Genomic DNA, 20,226 nt, shown 5'->3' with positions numbered 1-20,226 from the left:
GACCTGACCCCATTTCCGGAATTTTTTAGGGAGTTCCGTTCTCCGCTTTGGTTTTTGTTTTGAAAAGTAGAATTCATATTTGGATCCTAGAGTAGTCGGAAAGGGGTTCGTCCATCATGACATAGCCCGCTTGTCACGATAAACCTGGTTAAAACTGGGAGGTCGGCCGGTCCCCCAGAGTTCGCATATTAGCGCCCGAGCCCCCCTCGGATACGAATTCTTCGGCATCTGCTGTTCCACCTTGGATTAGGGTGATTTAAGGAAAGGAGTGTTCTTCTTCCCGCCTGACTACCATTAGCCAGCATCCTCGGCAGAGACATGACCTTACCGGGACCTGTTACCAGCCACCCTCACGTGGAGAGTATAGTCGCACTACCAGCGGTGTACACAGTTACGGCACGCAATTGCTTGCGTGTAGGTCACCCGATTGTACCCGTTGCTGACGACCCCTGTTACAGATTACTAGTTTATTTGAATGAAATTTCTTACCCCCAAGCCATTTTTTTAAGTTTGGAAAGGTACAAAGGTTAAGTACAAAGGTAAATTGCATTCGTGTGAATGTATATAACACAGAAAGGGAATTACTTCCGATCCCAAAATGTATATAAATTCTTGATCAGCGTCAACAGCCGAGTATGGTCTCGTAGGAGATAGACCTATAGGTTTTGGTATAGAGACTTCTATAATACGCGACTGTTCAAATTAGTTAAACCAGAAAAAAAATTCAAGCCGATTTTTAGAGATGTTATAAATGTTATATGTTGAATATCGATTTCCAAAATAAAGTGTTACAATTTTGAACGTGTGACTATTAGTTATAGAACTATCGGATTTGGACTCTTATGGTAGTCACGCAGATCAAGTTTATGTAAGACTTTGGCAAGGCTTCCTCTTGCCCTCACAAATTGCATATACATAGCTGTACGTCAGATCAGAATAGTTTTTAAAAAGTTTTGATGCCAAACTTTTTCTATAGGTAATTTATATCGGGAAAACAAAATTCGCGCTGATTTTTAGGGATGTTACATACAGTGGGGTGCAAAAGTGATTCCATGTTCAGCATATGCATGTTCAACCGCTCATAAAACGTAAACCAATGAACCAAATGAAACAAACTTTTTTTTCTCGATTACTTATTCAATTTGTAAGAAATAGACTTAAATACTACAATAATACAAAATGGAAAAATCAACATGAGGAAGGATAAGCTTTTAACACCAAAAAATGCTTCTACGGAGTTAAATAAAACCGTAAGTCGATGGTTTTTTTATCTCTTACATTTCTTCTTGTGTTATTGTAGTATTTAAGTCTATTTCTTACAAATTAAATAAGTAATCGAGAAAAAAAAGAAAGAAAAGCTAACTTCGGACAGAGCCGAAGTTGATATACCCTTTCAGTTAAAACCGGATATGTATCGCAAACATCGGATATAGTTGGCTGATCCTTATGAGAATATCACAATAAAACCAATCAATTACAATAAAATATCTAAAAAAAAGTCCCAAGCTTCTATCATCAAAAATACCAAAGTTGGTATATCTACCAAATACCATTTCCGAATACCATAAGATAAAGTCGGGTCTCAATTAATCGAGGTGACAAGAAAATGTGAAATTTCCTGTGAAGCGGGCTCCCATTTAAGAATGGTTTGAGCTGTTTAGTTTTAATTCACATAAAAGGAGTAAAAAAGATTTGAGTCGGGATTTCTGTTTACCCAAATATTGTTTTGGTTTTCAATCTGAAGTGACTCTTAAAAATTGGAAATCTGGAATGAGGCTGTTTTCAGCCGAATTGGAATTATTAAATGTTTATGTTTTTACAAAAATTGGAATGAGGCTATTTGCAGCTGGGTTACGAATGTCAATACAAAAGGCTTCAGCTTCGGTTTACAAAATTTACTGATATACACTTAAAGAAATTTTGTTGATATATTACTATATACCTATTTCCATACTAAAGTGTTAAAATTTTGAACGAGTCGATCTCAGAGACCATAAGATTTAGAACTATCTGATTTGAAACTATACGATTTGGCATCCACGCAGATCGAGTTCTGGTCAAAATTTGGCACGCCCTTTTTCGCCCCCAAAACGAAAATCTTTCTGTAGCGCTAATTCACATCAGTATTTGTGAAAAGGTATTATTCTAAACTATTCCAATGGCTAATATAAGCCAAAATCAGCCAAATCTAAAAATCTTTGAAGGATATATAGAGACTTTTTATTCTGATTCTCTATTAAATTGCTTCCGTGTTTTTTCCCCCTATGCAACAACAATTTTTAGCTCAGAGTCCATCTCTACTAAATTGCTTCCGTGTTTTTTCCCCCTATGCAACAACAATTTTTAGGCCACAGTCCATATCATTAAGATTTAGTTCAAGTGTGGGTAGAAGAGAAGAGTACCAGGTATAATATAGTCGGGAAACTTGACCATAGCTTTTCTTTCTTGTTAGAGTAAGAGAATAAGGATTTTATTTGGATTTTAATATTGACCTGTTGATTCGTGGTATTAAATTTTATAAGGATCGGATAACTAATAAGAACATAGAGACTTGCCGTTTAAGAATACTTTTCAATGTTTAGTTTCATACACCTATATTGCATTTTTTCGTCACAGAAATGAATATCAGATATTTTGAGCGTGGGTTGCGGGTTCGTCAACGTTATTTCATCTCGTCAACAGATTTTTTGATTGATTAAATTAAGAGCTAATATAATGGTATCTATACTTACAATTTTATTAGGGCCCATGGAATGAATCCCTTTATAAGCATAACCTGTTATGTGACCATAATCATATTCGTTAGCCCCAGCATTACCAAGGACAGCCCTTGGTGTTAACTTCCGAAGCTCCGAACCTCCTATCTTTCGATATAGAGCGCATTCTGTATTTCTTTTATTATGTTTTTTGAACTGATTAAACCTAAAAGAAACATTAAGGTTTTATTATAAATATTTTAAATATTATAAATATAATAAAATTTTAACACATTAGTATAGAAATCGGAAAAAACATTTATATAATTTATATAATTTATTTATATGTTTGTAGGGGGGCGTTGGTTCCGCAAAAAGACTCCAGAATGGGGGTTGAAAATAACAAGTCGGGGGCGTCTTCAGTTCAAGTACAAAAAAACGCGTTCAGCTTTATTGGCTGCGTACATCGAATTAAAAACTTAAAAACTAGTACAAAAAGAGATCGAGACAACCAACGAGCGAGAAGAGAGGGCACAGAGGGGCGAGTGTGGATGCGCTCTTCAGCGCGGGTGCGCTCTTTAGCGCGGGTGCGCTCTTTAGCGCGGGTGCGCTCTAAAGCGCGGGTGCGCTCTTCAGGTGAGCGGCACCACGGCCCCTCACCTAAACATTCCGCCCCCCTTGCAATCGCTCGGGTTGCAATAGCTCCCTCGGTGTTATGGCTGGTGGCAGGCTCCGAACACGACCCATCCAAACACGGTGCTCTGGGCCACTGGCAGTCCGTCCTGGATCTTCAGGAAGCCCGGTTGGATAATCCGTGGGTACATATCGCCCAGGACGACGGAGATTGTCGCTGGCAGATGGAATCGCTCATCCGCCAGGGTCACGCCTCGGAAGTGGGCACGCACCGCCTCGCTCAGCTCCCGGGACGGCGTACGAACTCGCACGTGAGGCTCGATCTTAAACATGACCTCCAGCCGAACGCTATCATCGGTCGTTGACCCCACGGTGGCGGAACACACCTGTTCGTCCCCCACGCTGGTAGTGGGCAGCCGGAAACACACAGCGAGCGAGGCGTCGATGCAGCTCGAGGGCGTGCATGGGTCGATGAGGGCCCCCGTGTCGAAGCTCCGGGTCCCGGTGTCGATCCGCACTAGTGCAGTCGGCAGCACGTTGACGCTGTTTCGTTGCAGCAGCGACGAGAGGGTGGGCGCAGCGACCGCGTCCAGCGGGGCCCCTCGACGAGAGACGGAACTTTGCCTAGGTGCGGATGACGCGGGCAGATGAGCGGAGGTCGGCAACCGAGGAGTGGCGGACGAAGGCCGAGGATGTATCGACGAGTGTCGGGACGTCGGTGGCCGTGGATCGGGTTGGGATTGCCGGAAAGTGGCGGACCCAGGCCGAGGAGCACCCGAACCGAGCCGGGAGTTGGCGGATGACGGCCGGGCGCCAGACGAGACACTCTGTGTCCTGACTCCCGCGCTCCGTGACCGGTGCTCCTCTTGGCGTGCCTTGCGCCGAGCCCGCGGCTTCTCCACAAGATGCAGCAGCGTGTGGTGATCCTGACCACACGTCTTACAACCGTCACCCCGCCGACAGGATCCGTCGGAGTGCTCGTGGGCCAGGCAGCTCGAGCAATACCGGTTCACAAGAACCGCTCGGAGCCGCTTCTCGGCGCTAAGGCGTAGGAAACGCCGACACTTCTTTAAGGCGTGGATTCCATTGCAGACTTGGCAACGGTAGGATTGAATACCTCGAGTACATCTGCTCTCCAGCGATGCGTGGGTGTTGCGTGGACGTGGCGACATCGTGTTGGCTATGGCTGACGGAAATATGATAAAGGAACAAATAACATGATCAGAATCGGTTTGAATGAAGGTTCGGAACTACGGGCAGAGCTACGGGACAGCACAACGGACAGGAACATTGGAGCGGAAGAAATGTTGATTACTGTGGGTAGGCGGACGCGTCCAACGGAAGAAGCACGACCTTAACAACGGGCCGCTTTACGAGCCCTCGCGCGGTGCGGATGTCGATCACGCGGACATGGCCATCAGAGCCAGGATACACCGCGTCAGCCCTGCCTAAACACCACTCATTGGACGGAAGGTTGTCTTTCTTGATGACGACCATATCCCCAACGCGGAGGTCCCTCGTAGGGGCTCGCCACTTGTTTCTCTTATGGAGCTCCTTCAGGTACTTCTCCTTCCATCGGAGCTGAAATTGCTGCTGAAGCGCCTTGAGGTGTTGCCAACGATTGATAATGGAATTGGTGTCCCCCCTTATCTCGGGCTCGACCGTGGCGAGAAGTGGGCCTCCCACAAGAAAGTGCCCGGGTGTAAGAGCTAGCAGGTCAGCAGGGTCTTCGGACATTGGCGCGAGTGGCCGCGAATTCAGGCAGGCCTCGATCTTCGCCAGGAGAGTAGCCAGCTCCTCAAAGGTGTATTTTCGCGTGGCGGCGGACTTGTTGAACAAGGTCTTGAAGCTCTTGACCCCTGCTTCCCAAAGGCCCCCCATGTGGGGAGCTCCCGGAGGAATGAAGTGCCAGAGAAGCTGCTGGTGACTATAGGCACCGGTCACAGCCCCTTTTAGGCTCTGGAGAAAGTCGCGGGATAGTAGAGCAGCTGCGCCCACAAAGGTCTTCCCGTTGTCGGACTGCACTTGACGGGGGCATCCTCTCCGGGACACAAACCGTGCGAAAGCCGCCAGAAATTTCTCGGTCGAAAGGTCCGACGTAGGCTCTAAATGGATGGCCTTAGTGGAGAAGCACACAAACACCAACACATAACCCTTTGTGATGAGACAGGCCCTCCCCGTATAGTTTTTTATCTCGAAGGGACTGGCATAATCCACACCGGTGTGCGTGAATGGGCGCGAGAAGGACGTCTGTTCCTTGGGTAGCTCTCCCATGAGTTGCGTCTGCAACTTCTTCTTGTGGATGACCCATACCTTACAAGAATAGACGACGGACTTGACCAAATTCCTCACCCTTGGAATCCAGAACTTGGCCCGGATCAGACGGATCATCAGCTGACTGCCACCGTGCAGCGTGATGCGATGTGTAAAATGAACCAGGAGTCGAGACAGATGACAGTCATACGGAAGGATAATAGGGTGCCGTTCGTCATATTGGAGAAGTTCAGAGGACGTGACCCGGCCGCAGGCTCTCATAAGGCCTTGCGAATCCACGAAGGGGTTCAGATTTTGAATCGGACTGGATGCCGATATTGGACGCTTTTCGCTTAAGCAGCCCATCTCAGAGACGAAGTGTCTGCGCTGAGTGACGGAAACTAGAAGACGTTCAGCCGTCGTAACCTCATTAGCGGTCAGGTGCTCTTCAAACGAGAGTCGAATCTTCCGCGCGCGCTGGATGAAGCGATTAACATAGGCAAGGACTCGTAATGCCTTGTCGAGTGTGGAAAAACGCTCAAGGAGATCTTCGGGGGGCGCTTTCGCGACATGGACCTTGACTGCTCGCTTCTCGAGTTCAGTCACGAGGGCATCATTGCCTTGAGTGGGCCAGTCGCTGCGAGGCCTCTGTAGCCAGTCAGGACCGTGCCACCACAACTGGTTATCTGCAAAATCTTGGAGAGCTACGCCCCGGCTAGCGAGATCCGCAGGGTTATGCTCGGAGCGGACATGTGCCCATTTCTGCACGTCGGTGAACTGGGTGATCTTGGTCACCCGGTTGCCCACGAACGTTGTCCACTGGCACGCTGGCTTATGCAGCCACGCGAGGACAATAGTCGAGTCGGTCCAACAGTATAGGGCAGACGCGGCCCCTGGCATTTGGTGGCGGTGGCCATCTCGGACAACAACAAGGCACCGCACAGTTCTAGTCGAGAGAGCGACACCGTTTTAACTGGGGCCACCCGAGTCTTTGCAGTCAGCAGGGTCACTATTACCGTGGACCCGACCTCGACACGAACGTAAATTGCTGCGCCGTACGCCTTCTGTGAAGCGTCGTAGAACCCGTGGTGTTCGACCTTTAGGTGTGGTCGGAACGCGACCCATCGAGGAACACGAATCTGATCGAGCACCGTGTAATTCTTTAGGAAGTCAACCCATCGCTGACAGAAATCTTGAGGGAGGGCGTCATCCCACCCTAGATGCCAAATGTCTTGCATGAACATTTTTGCCCGAACAATGAAAGGAGCGAGCCAACCTGCTGGATCGAACAATTTGGCAATTTGGGAGAGGACTTGGCGCCTTGTGAAAACCGAGCCGGAAGCCAATTCTGGCGAGACAAAAAAGAATTCATCAGTCGTCGCTTTCCACCGCACGCCGAGTGTCTTGGCCATGCTCTCTGCATCGATGTTGAGAAAGTCAGCACGGAGACGGTGGTCGATCGGAATGTCGGCCAGGATTGCCTTGTTATTCGACGTCCATTTCCTAAGTGGGAACCCTGCTGACTCTAGGGCCCCTTTCAGCTCCCGAATCGAAGCTTGGGCTTCAGTTTTGGAGTCTGCCCCCGCAGATAATTTGGCTTGCCTGCGGATACTTCCACTCTTCGTCGTCAGCGAGCTGTCGCAGCACACAGATCGCCAGGAACGGGGCACAATTGACACCGAAGGTGACCGTTTTCAACTCGTAGTCGCGGATATCCCCATCGGGATTGCGAAAAAAAAACGGAGCGGAGCATGCTTGGGGTCTACCCAAATTTGCCGATACATCTTCTCGATGTCGGCGTTGAAGACAAACCTAAAGTATCGCCACTTTAGGATTTCAATCGTCAGGTTGGATTGTAAGACCGGGCCCGCGTAAAGAATGTCGTTCAGACTGGTCCCGTTTGCGGACGGAAGCATTGAAGACCACTCGCACCTTGGTGGTCGTGCTTTCGGGCTTGAAGACGGCATGATGTGGAAGAAAGATTGCTCGCGGGAGAGACCTCGGTCATGTGGCCTAAGTCGATGTACTCCTGAATTACCGAGTCATAGCGGGCCTTAAGGGGCGGGTCCCTCTTCAGGCGCTGCTCATTACGCAGAAACTGAGCAAGGGCAATGGACCGTGAAGCCGCTAGCTCGGAACCCTTCTGCCCGGGGTCGCGTAAGGGGAGCGTCACAACGTACTTGCCACACTCGTCTCTTTTCGTCGTCTGGACAAAATTGTGCTCGCAAACTGAATCCGATTCCGAACTTATCGGTGTGGGCACATCTTCCACCTCCCAGAATTTGGTGAAGAGCTGATCCAGTGAGTCACCGAGGCTGGGGGCCACTCGTGTGGAAAAAACGGACACGCTGCGGGGATTGGCTGGAGATAATGGGCCTGTCAGCACCCATCCAAAAATGGTCTCCTGACCGAGAAGCGACCCGCAGATATTTTAGCCTTGGCATTACCGAGGAGAATGGACGGAAGAATGTCAGCTCCTATTAACACATCGACTTGGGAGCTCTCAAAGAAGTTGGGGTCCGCCAGGGGAATGTCGGGCAGCCCCTTGAGACGATCTCGCGGAATCGGGTATGATGGCAGATTTCCTGCCAACTGCGGAAGAACGTAGGCCGCAGTCTCTAATTGTAGCCCGGGTCTAGACGGCGACCGAATGGAGAAATGGAACAATTTGGTAGACTGCGCGGAAATGGTCTGATTAAGGCCGGAAACTTGGGCTTGAATCGTCTGGAAGGGTGGTTTGACGAGGTTGAACAGTCGTTCCGTTATGAAGGTCGCTTCGGACCCTGAGTCTATCAGTGCTCGTGCCTGGAAGCTGCACCCCAAATGGCACACGTTGATAAGGGCCGTGCCTAGTAGGACGGCTCCTGACCCGGAAGCGAAACACACCTGCACATCCGACTGATCCTCTGAGCCGTTTGTGCTTCTGGCAGTCTGTGCGGGTCGAGCCCTTGCTGTCGTAGGCGGACTTGGAGCGGTGGCGAACGGATTGCCGCGGTGCAGAAGGGTGTGGTGTCGGTGTGACATGTGAAGCAGGTATGGGCGCTCGTGCAGTCTCGTTGCTGGTGCCCTCGGGCAAAACAGTTCAAACATAGCTGCTTCCTTTTAATGTAGTCCGAGCGCCCATTTACGTCCATTTCCAAGAACCGCGGACATAAGCGAATGGGGTGGTTCTCCCTCGAACAGAGATCGCAACCCTTGGGGCCCGGATCCACTCGAGTCTCGTATGAATGGAGCCTTCGAGCAGGGGCAGTAGGAGTTCCCGACCTTGAAGGAAGTTGCCCGGAGCCACTAGGCCTGACGTCGTCGATTGCTTCCAGAGTGCGATGGCGCTCTGTCAGGAAGTTGTCTAATTCCTTCCATGTTGGAATTTCGGCCTTGTTATGAACGGATTGCTCCCACATGGAAGGTGTGACTTTGGGGAGCTTTGACGAAATCATAAACACCAGGAGGCAGTCCCAAGCCTCAACATTGATGGCGGACATTGCTAGGGCTGTCAGACAACTCTGAATGGTGGCTTGGAGCTCCTTCAGCGCGACCCCGGACTCTTGAGAAGTAGCCTGGAGGTTGAAAAGGATTTTCAACTGGCTATTGACCAATAGCCGCCGGTTCTCAAAGCGGTCTGTGAGGCTATGCCAAGCGACGACAAACCCCTCATGGGTGAGCCGCGAGTTTTGGATGTAAATGGCCGTAAACAAGTCTCTGAAGGTGGGCCACCGAAGATAATCACCCGCGAAGACCTCGGTATCCACCGGAGGTAACCGGCAGCCTGTAGGCGCGGGCGTGTGGACATTGACGGAAGCCTGAGTGGATTGGGAAGCAATTTTCTCCAGAAACTGGGCAATTCACCTTGCATAGACGGAATAACAGTAGCTGTACTTCGATTCCAGCACTGTCAAGGTGGCCACATTGTCGTCTGACACTGCTAGTAAATCGGAGCAGCTCTCATACCTTTTCTCCACCTTCTCCCACAGTGCCCGAATTTGGTCCCGATGGACCTCGCAAATGTATTGGGAGCCTCCTTCCGTTTCTCTGCCGCCCGGAGTATTTATGTTAGCCTCAAATTGGCTAATTCGATCTGTTGTGGCGATGAACTTTTTCGGCGCCACGTCGACCGCACTTTGAGCCATTTTTGCAACGGAACGAGTCTGCCTCTGTGAAGGACAGGGGGTTGTATTGACGGATTCGTCACTCTTTGCCCTTGGAATGGCACTGTACGCCTTAGGCTTTAAAAGAGGCGTCCGCGGAGAAGCGGATTGAGATCTGTCCAAACGGATGGTTGAGATCGAACGTGGCTTTTGGTCGTCTCCCGTGGGCATTCTCAGACACCAATTCGCTGGTCAGAGCTTGTCGACTGACGCGCGCAATGGGTGCCTCGTACGAAGTGGTAGCCGGTCTTTAATGTGATGAGACCGGTGAGATCGCGGACGAATTGCGATTGCAAGGCCAAGTGGGAATTAGAAGCGCCGATGTCGAGAGGACCGTCGGATGCGGCACAATTCGGATGTGGGAGAAACTTCGGAAGCCAAAAAAAAAACCAGATGGGCCAAGGTTGTTGAGATTCTAGGCGGATGTTGCCAGATGCGGAGTAGAAGCAGCCATTAGGAAAATGACGGAACGGAAAATGGACAAGGCCCGAAAAATTCGTGATCGTCCGGAAAAATAATTGATGACTGTCTATATATGTATGTATATTTCGACCAGCATGGCTCGTACGTAAATATTCAATTCCTAACTATTTTCGAATTTGCAGAGCCGGAAAGGTGGACTTGACCTTGGCTTGGATTGAACACAGAGAAAAAAATAAATAATAAATTTTTGCCTAATTGTCGGATTTAATTATTATGGAAACACACGGGTGGAGTTAAAAATTTCAATTTTTAATCAATGGAGGTTAAGTAACCCGAAGCTGGAACGGTGGAATTGAAACCGCGGCTAGGTTCAGAAAGAAGATCGACAATTAAATTATTTAATTATAATTTTTTTTTTTTTCGATAAATACATTTTCAACTTTAATTATTGAGTGGCCGGAAAGGTGAATTAAAAACCCTGGCCCTTTGCTCGGACGGAAAATACGAATTAAATAAATTTTTGTAGTTATAAATATAAATAAATAAAATTATAATTAATTGATTTTTTTTATTTAAATTTGTTTGGTTGTATATTTCCTGAAATTGGATGCAGAAAATATTGAGAAATATATGGGCATACATGCAAGTAGGGCAAGAGCATGTGGGGCATATGATGGCACAGTGGAACGTCGATAAGTGGACTGTATTGGTTAAATTTTATCGGTTATATATTTCCTGAAATCGGAGGCAGAAAATATTTGGAGATATGTGGAAATGCCTGCAGGTACGGATATAAGTAAGGGCATGTGGGCATATGTTGGCACAGTGGAGCGTCGATAATATGTAACTGCGGAAACGGAAAAGTTATGTGGTGTAAAATATTGGGGATGAAAAACCATATTACGACAGCGGCGGACTGTTCGGTGAACTTGGAGATTCCCGGAACCACTTCACACCGGCTGGCCAATATTAATTATGCCCTTTTATTATTATTATTTTTTTTTCACCACACACTTTCACTGTTCACTTGCGGATTTTTTTTTTTTTTTTTGCGGATTAATTGCACCAAACACAATGTATGTGTGTATGCATGTACATATGCCTCGACCGTTGGCGAGCGAACGGAGAACGGAAAGGCCAAAAACGGCGAGGAATATGGCGAGGCACACACAACGGAGATGGATGGAAAATTTTGTAGATTTTTTTTGTCTTAAAAAAGTCTCAAGCTGCCGTGGTGTCGGAAAACTCGGACTTGGAGTTGACACGGAGGTAAAAACAATCTTGCAGCAGAGTGAACAAAATTTAATGTTCGGACCACTGCTGAAGACCGGCAGAGAGACGGAGACGGAAAAAATTTCGTACTTATCTTTTGGCGGAACAATGCCTGGACTGCTGGTGGACGATATCCTAATATCCAAAATATCCTGAAAATCCAGATAATCCGGCTCGAAGGACCAATGTTTGTAGGGGGGCGTTGGTTCCGCGAAAAGACTCCAGAATGGGGGTTGAAAATAACAAGTCGGGGGCGTCTTCAGTTCAAGTACAAAAAAACGCGTTCAGCTTTATTGGCTGCGAACATCGAATTAAAAACTTAAAAACTAGTACAAAAAGAGATCGAGACAACCAACGAGCAAGAAGAGAGGGCACAGAGGGGCGAGTGTGGACGCGCTCTTCAGCGCGGGTGCGCTCTTTATCGCGGGTGCGCTCTTTAGCGTGGGTGCGCTCTTCAGCGCGGATGCGCTCTTCAGGTGAGCGGCACCACGGCCCCTCAACTAAACAGTTAACACACCCAGTTCCCACAAAGGGAATAAGCTAAATTGCAAGCCATATCCGGTGGCCAACACGCAGGTTCGAAACTGGTCCTCGAAACTCCGAGGGAAATTGCTCGGAGTTCGTCGTCAGGCGGAGCCTAGCTGCTGACGCGGGACTTTCCCACAGTACCGGGAACACTCGCCCAGCGCATGATCTGCACGCGCCGGATACCAAGTGGCCGCGGCTGGATCGGATCTCAATTTTAGTTTTTAGAAATAACTCCGCAGCCATACCTGCGTTTAGCATATACAATATTAATTAAAATTGTAACCTATTATTTAGGCGCTAACGGGTTTAATAAAACTTAATATTGTAATAACCTAATATTGTGACTTTTTATTTACTGTTGCAGGCGATCGGGAAATAATAAAGGTAATTCAAAACTTCAAATCGGCCCATATGGCTGAATTTTGTTGTCTAGATATACGCTTTCATAAAGATGGACAGCCGAAAGGGCGAACAGACGGATATGGCTATATTAACTCGATGCTGATTAAAAATTTATATATTTTTACATATACATTTGTTTTCTACGAGTACCGGATATAAAAATGCACCCTCATTTTTTCTTTGAGCAGTTGACTTCGTATATTTTAGGTTTCTCCTTTTTCTTCTAAAAAATTAAGAGCACTGAGTTGGGCAATAAATAGCATTTAACCATGGCCTTCAAATAATTTTTGACCATTTTATTCCTAAATAACGTTGCTCTTCTCGTTAGAGCAACCAAAAAAAAGGGCACCCTTGTTCTTTTTATACCCTTGCAGAGGGTATTATAATTTTGTCCAAAAGTGTGCAACGCAGTGAAGAAGGCATCTCCGACCCTATAAAGTATATATATTCTTGATCAGGATCACCTCCTGAGTTGATATGAGCATGTCCGTCTGTCCGTCTGTCTGTTTCTACGCGAAATAGTCTCTCAGTTTTAAAGCTATCGACTTGAAACTTTGCACACACCCTTCTTTCCTTTGCATGCAGTATATAAGTCGGAACGGCCGGGATCGGCCGACTATATCCTATAGCTGCCATATAACTGATTCATCGGAAATGGTATAACTTTGGTGTTTTTAGAGTTAGAGAGTTCAAATTTGACATGAGAGCTATTTTTGGCTAAATAATACCAAATTTACATGCCAAATTTCAAAAGGATCGGCCGACTATATCTTATAGCTGCCATATAACTGAACGATCGGAAATGACCCAACTTTCGTGTTTTTGAAGATAGAAAGCTGGAACTTGGTACAGATTATATTTTTGGTCAGTTAATCCGACCTACAAAATTTTATTAGGATCGGCCGACTATATCCTATAGCTGCCATATTACTGAACGATCGGAAATGACCCAACTTTCGTGTTTTTGATGATAGAAAGCTGGCACTTGGTACACATTCTATTTTTGGTCAGTTATTCTATTTTTGGTCAGATATTTTTTATTCTATTGGTCAGATTCTATTTTTGGTCAGTTGATCCAACCTACCAAATTTCATAAGGATCGGCCGACTATATCCTATAGCTGCCATATAACTGAAGGATCGGAATTGACCCAACTTTTGTGTTTTTGAAGATAGAAAGCTGGAACTTGGTACAGATTCTAGTTTTGGTCAGTTCATCTAACCTTCCAAATTTTATTAGGATCGGCCAACTATATCCGATGTTTGCGATATATATCCGGTTTTAACTGCAAGGGTATATCAACTTCGGCTCCGACCGAAGTTAGCTTTCCTTTCTTCTTTTGAACAGCAGTTTATTTTACAATAGGTTTCGGTAATAATACTCATCTTAGCGCACAGGTGTGTTAATTTATAATGAAAAATAAATATAATAAATAAATAAATAATGACTTAAAAAAATTAAATAAACCTAAAAAAATAAATAAATAAAAATTAAATATAATAATATAAAAATAAAAAAAAAAAAATGTTAAGATTTAAAATATACTCTCAACAATAACTGTTGAGTTACCGAACGTTTTCGGGAGCCGTCAAGTTATCCAGGTTTAATATACATATAATCAAAGCGATTAATTAATATGCTTTTATTTTGGTTATATTATATATACTGAGCGGAACGGCGCACGGAGCTCACGAAAAGTGCTGCTTCCCAAAGCTTCGCACATCCGAAAACCTCAAGAGGGGACAATTCATACCGCGATAACGGTGCGGACAGATATAACTGCATTGATGAGAGCTATAACTGAATATATCCAATAATACAAAAAATTAATAAAATGAATATAGCGGTTAAAATGTAAAATTTCCGCTGCTCACACAAGACCAAACAATTTTTTTTTTCGCGGTCTTTCAGAACTTTTGAAATGCCTTGTGCATTAATTAGAGCATCAGCAAGCATTCCTGTATTCATCATAAAGCTTAGAGGCCCAGATGACCGAATTTATTTGTAATTTATTAAGCTAGGAGGAGTTAGTAAGAAAATTAAAAATTCTATACTTTAAATTTGAAGGACAGGAAAGAGATGTTATAGAGTAGAGACCATTGTAGTTCGTACATAAGACCCTAGAACCGGGTCTTGCTGTGCATATGTCGAGCTACAATGGCTAAGGAATAGAGGACTAAAGTTTCTAGTTCTTCTTTAGGAATTTTAAAATTTAAGAGTGGTAGTAAATGCTGGCTATCTACATCCCCATTAATTAGGTTATGCAGAAAAACTACACCGAGCATAGTCCTACGATTTTTTAAGCTATGTAAGTAAGAATTTAATCATTTTTTTATTTTCATCATTTATTTAATGAGCTACGTAAAGATGAAAAAAAATTTCTATACCAGAGTATACCAGAATGAAAATCAGCACATTTGATTAAATTCTGTTAAAAAAAGAACCGCTTATTATTAAAAATTGGAAAACTTTTAAATAAATCCCAATTATACCTGCCGAAAGGTTAATTGAAATGTTAAGGTAGAAAATTATTCAAACATATTTTTTTATTTCTTTCATTTTAATATTGTTAATAGCAAGCGATTCGTCTTTAAAAACAGTACTGCACCGTTTGAAGCTGATTGCATGCGTTTCGTCATTATCTTCGTCTTCGTCTCAGCGCGCACTATGTTTGCAGCCTTAGCTGACTTAACTGAGGATTGAGGACTACTGTGGTGGAGAATCTCAAGAAAATCTCTGACAACCTTGCAGATAAACCTCCACCACAGTAAGGCGGGGTCAGCTGCCCTCCTTCTCCACCTCACCGAGAGTGGAGCTGGTGATCCTCTCATCCAGGAAACCTGGATCTTTAGAGACAGGATTCTTGGGCTGGGAGCGTCGAAGTAAGCTCTATAAAGCCGTTACAACAGGTAAAAGGCGAGCCTGCATCCTCGAAAAGAAGAACCTCAACCTTCTTTTGCTACCTAATTTCAGCAATGAAGATTATGTAGCCGCAGCAATAGAGAGCCCAAATGGACCTTAAAGGGTATGCTTAGCCTACATGGGCAACGACCAGAATGCCCTACCCCCGTACCCGCTACTTAAATAGCTGGTGGAAGACAGTGATCGCAAAAGCAAAAGATCGACCTGATCATAAGTTGCGATGCCAACGTCCATCATCATCAGTGGGGAAGCACAGACACAAACGAGAGGGGTAAGTCAATCTTCTATTTTATCCTAGTCTCCAATCTTCTGGTGGGTAACAGGAGTGCAGAATTATTTATGGCCAAGAACAGAAGGGAAGTACTTGACATTACTCTCTACTCTGGCTCCCTTATTGTTAGATGGGGAGTCCTACAGAAGCAGTCCTTCTCGGACCATCAATACATAGAATTAGTGGGCAATTTCGAAAACTTCAATCGGCTAGCAGTTCGCAATCCTAGAAAAGCAAACTGGGAGCTATACAAGAAAAATCTATACAGATCCTAAGGGGAACCTCCAACATAGGACAGCGGGGAAGACAACAAGACAACTAGAAAAAACTAGACAGATCCTTAGGGGAACCTCCAACAAAGAACGTTAACAGCGGGGAAGACCTGGACGCCATGGTGGGCACGCTAACGGCGGCTTGCGCAAGGGCATTCATTAGGGCCTGGCCAAAAAGCAGATCAAGCAGTAGCAAGTCAAAGAGACCACCATGGTGGTCGAAAACACTTGCGCCCTTGAATAACAAAGTCCGTAAAGACTTTAATTTAGATAGTAAAGCAAACACAGAAGTAGTCTGGGAGGCATACAAAGTGGACCTCAAGCAGTACAACAAAGAACTGCAAACGGCAAAGAGGTATGCTTGTACCAAGTTCTGCACGACCAGTCAAGAGAAATCGGAGGCCTCCCGACATAGGAAGGACCTCGCAACAACTGCATCTAATGTAGGATTCATTTAAACAGGGGTGCCCAGCCCCATTGCTTTCGGTGCCCTTTTGTTGTTGGAATGGCTCTTTCATAAGGGAAATGAAATTTCATATACATGTGTGACTCCCAGCATAGGCAAAGTGCAATTACAATAAAAATGTTTCGTCTTTTTCAAATTCCTGGGCGCAGCAATACTTACAGACCTTACAGACCTCGCGGAGGTCGCTCCACACAGACTCGTAGCCTTCATCCGTAAATCTGGATGGGACCGCGAGCCGCTTCAAGAAGGATAGAGCACCCTTGGGCACATAAGTAGTGGGAAGGGAGAGGTCCTTTTGTAGGATCCTTGCCTGTGCGGTATCACAAGGAGCCCCAGCGGCTCAAGTGGACGGGGGTCAAAACCGGCCCTCATCGCCGCCTCAACCTAACCTAACCTAACCTTGGGTCTCTCCCTCTTCTTTAGCTTCTAATCAAGTAACTAATTGTGTTTACCCCGTCATTCTTGAAAATGAGATAACTGGGATCTGGTATTTTCTGGTGAAAAGGATGAGATCCGACTTCAATTCGGTTGACCTCCGCCCAATTAACAGTGACATATCTCCAGAAAATATAAGGGTCTGATCTTCTAAGGGTCAAACACATTTATTCGACAGGCCCCGGTGGAGTTACAGGCTGTGTGCTAAAATACTGTGCCAGGGCTCTGTTCAAACTTCTTCTTAGACTTCTCAACTTATCTTTGAAAACCTCCATTTTTTCCCTCAAGTAGAAGAAATCTTTCATAATTTCCTTTCATAAAAAAGAGAAAAAGTCCGATGCCTGCAACTATAGAGGCATCTCTAAATTGTCGGCAATTCCAAAGTTATTTAAAAAATTAATTTATTTGACCTCTAAACGTGGAATTCCGGCTACTAAGATGGAAGAACACAAAGAATCTTATTTAAAAACATACATTACCGTTTGGTCCATGGTACATCAGGCGTCCCTCAAGGAAGTCATCTTGGCCCGTTATTATTTACTCTTTTCATAAATGACTTGCCCGCTGATTTAACGAACTCTAGTTCTTATGTAAGCAGATTAAGTAAAGCTTTGTCTCCAGTACAAATCCATCTCTGCCCAATGCAGTCTTCAGTCTGATCTTGAAAACTTTCAAAAATGGTGTTTAGCAAATGATTTATGTATCAAATGTATCAAAATGCAAGCTTATCGTTCTCTGCAGGCTACCTCGTATACTCTCTATGGGATTGCCTTAGAAAAACATAATATTTTCTACATAACCTAATTAAGGGGGGTGTAGATAGACAGAATTTACTAACCCGCCTAAATTTTAATATTCCTAATAGAAGAACTAGAAACTTCAGTCCTCTATTCCTTAGCCATTGTACATATGGACATATCCACAGCACGACCCTTTAAGGGTCTTATGTTCGAACTAAAATAGTCTCTACTCTATAACATCTCTTTCCTGTCCTTCAAATTCAAAATATAACATTTTAAATTTTCTTAATAACTCCTCTTAGCTTAAAAAATAACAAATAGCTTAATAAATACTAATAAATCGTTTCTCGAGCGCCCCTTGGTCGTCTGAGCCTCTAAGCTTTATGATGAACTACGCCGAACAATTAGACATGGCTTGTCTAATTAATGAACAATCCATTTCCAAAATTCGGAAAGACCGAAAACATGAAAAAATAAAAAAGAATAAATTGGAGCCAATTAAAAAAAAATTTTTCAAATTTTGTAAAATAATTATTTAGCATGAAGATGAAACCGGATGATTAGTTTATGATATACCAGTTTATGGTGCTAAGCAAGTGACATGTAATGTAGAGAGAGTTCGACACGACTATACATTGCGAAGCTTAAGCTTTCGATAACGGAGAGGGCGGCCCGACCTAGACATTGCGGAGCAAAAGATCTCTTAAGATAGGCCCGTTGAAGTCAAGCAGACGAGAAAGAGTCGACTTGCAACCAACTAAGTCGGTATGTTCATACTTAAGCATAATAAATAAACTATAATCTAATTCAGCGGCTGCTGTCTGACCCAAAATTTTCCACCCAGTTAGGACATGTATTCCAACTCCATCCGTAAGTGGCAACGCATAGCTTAATTCGCGCTAATGGATTAATAATTTGTTTAATTTTAATTCCAAGCATAACTCGGCTCTGCTTCTTCCTCCTCCTTTGGGTTTTTTCTTCCTTGTGCAATAGAGTTACTTATCTTTAGTTCTACAATTTTCCTTTGCCCACTCCATTCGCTCTTTTTGAAGCTCCCGCTTCGGCTCTAGCTGACACGGTGATTCAATGTACAGAGTTTTAAAACTTGTTATATATTTTTTAATATTTTGAATTATTAAAATGGGATTTAAACTCGTCTGCTCAATGAAGTCTTGTAACAAGACAATCTCCTCATCCCAGCCTACCATACATTGCTGGCTATGGGAAAACGTCGTACATGCCAAGTGTGACGGGTTCACTGTCTCAGTTTCGGATGCCATTTCCAGTAGGTCTGGTCTCTATTGTTGTTGTGAATTTTCGTGCTGTCCAAGACGAAATGAGGTCGTTCACTCATTCGTTCATTTTCGCGTTTCGCAAAGACTGGCTTTCGTAAAATCAATTACCAGCTCTGCGGGCTTGTCATTCAGTTAAGCGGCCTTCAGCTGCTAAATGATTCCCTTAAACCTAAAAAATCACTGTTTGTGATCCGCCTCAGCCTGCTCAGCCAACATTAACGCAGCCGCTTATATCCCTGGCCACCCCAAGGTCTAGAACTGAGAACGATTCGGCGGCCGAATTTCTCAGTGAAAATGAGCAATTTTTCGATATGTCCTCCGTGGCAATCCCTTAAAGTGATACCAATAAGGATACCAATATAAGGCGTATTTCTTCTTTCAAGATTCGTGTGCCCGCGCTAATTTTCAAGACGATTTGTGTACCCAGACGATTTGTGATTTTTAGCCAGGGAACATTTTCGTCTAAGAACATAATTCTAGTACCATAAAGAAAAAATTTTTAAAACCTGTGTAATCGAAACTTCTACATATAAGAACCACTGAGCAACCTTCGACCTCTTCTTCGTCCACTAATTCAAATACTAGGGCTACTATGGGATAGGGGGCTACGTAGAAAACTCCCTAAACTATATGGTTAAGGGCGGAGATTTTTAGTTCCAAAGTTTTTTCAAGTAAGTATACAACTTTTAGACGTGATCGACCTCTGCGAAGAAGGGGCGATGTCCTCATTTCGGTAGACTCCCAACTTGCTATAGAAGAGGTGAAATCACAAGGTTTTGGTGGCATAGAATTTATTTGCATTAAACTCATTTTGTCCTCTAAATCTTTATACATTACCTGTTAATATACACCGCTTTTGTCTGAAATGCCGACATACTGGCATTATTTGTCCTCTTTTCAATCCGTTTTTAATCTTACGACCAATCGTCAGTAGAGTAGAGCTTTTGCAAAAGTAAGACGTGTTATTGGTTTCATCTGGTTCCAAGGCTTTCGGGAAGTTCCTTCACTGTAGGACTGCAATTGTCCTACTTTTCTTCACGTTAGCAATCCCCAAGTGAATCAGCTATAGGTGATTCCAAATTTTTTTCTTTTTTCACAAGCTCTGGGCCCTGGCAATTGCTGGTGGTCCACTGATCTCCGCGAAGCAACAGCGACACACTAGCGGACATTTATCCTGCATAAGTCTAGGTGGTCGTAAGACCAACTTAGCATTTGTCTCCCATCTTAGTCAATTACTTAACCTTATATGGTAAAGTTTTTGCTAATTGCTAAAAATAAATCTCTTTATTTTTAAAATCTCTTCAAAAACAATCCATCGATTTTAAATCAATGAGGAATACTGCTGGAGCAACTCCCGCCAAACTACGAGCTAGTTTGCGAGACGGTTGAACGAACAGCTTCTTAAATGCTGGCAGTACAACCAGATGGACTCCCACAAGCTGCATCACAACTTGTACTGTAACGTCTCGATCT

The 20,226-nt window shown here is 44.6% G+C and overlaps 1 protein-coding gene across 7 annotated transcripts in view; it reads right to left on the bottom strand.

Annotated features, from left to right (window-relative positions):
* The window catches only part of LOC138926293 (uncharacterized), a 184,057-nt gene that overhangs the window by 156,242 nt on the left and 7,589 nt on the right, over nucleotides 1-20,226 (bottom strand). For all 7 annotated transcript variants that reach the window (XR_011442767.1, XM_070279961.1, XM_070279959.1 and 4 more), the window contains one exon: nucleotides 2,733-2,922. Coding sequence is in view for 6 of the 7 variants with exons in the window: in XM_070279961.1 (XP_070136062.1) it covers nucleotides 2,733-2,922 (190 nt within the window). In the remaining variant the exon portion in view is untranslated. The remainder of the gene's footprint in view (nucleotides 1-2,732; nucleotides 2,923-20,226) is intronic.

The sequence above is a fragment of the Drosophila bipectinata genome, chromosome 3L, assembly GCF_030179905.1.
Source record: "Drosophila bipectinata strain 14024-0381.07 chromosome 3L, DbipHiC1v2, whole genome shotgun sequence".
In the NCBI taxonomy this organism is placed as follows: domain Eukaryota; kingdom Metazoa; phylum Arthropoda; class Insecta; order Diptera; family Drosophilidae; genus Drosophila; species Drosophila bipectinata.
This window is presented reverse-complemented; position numbering and strand designations above follow the sequence as displayed.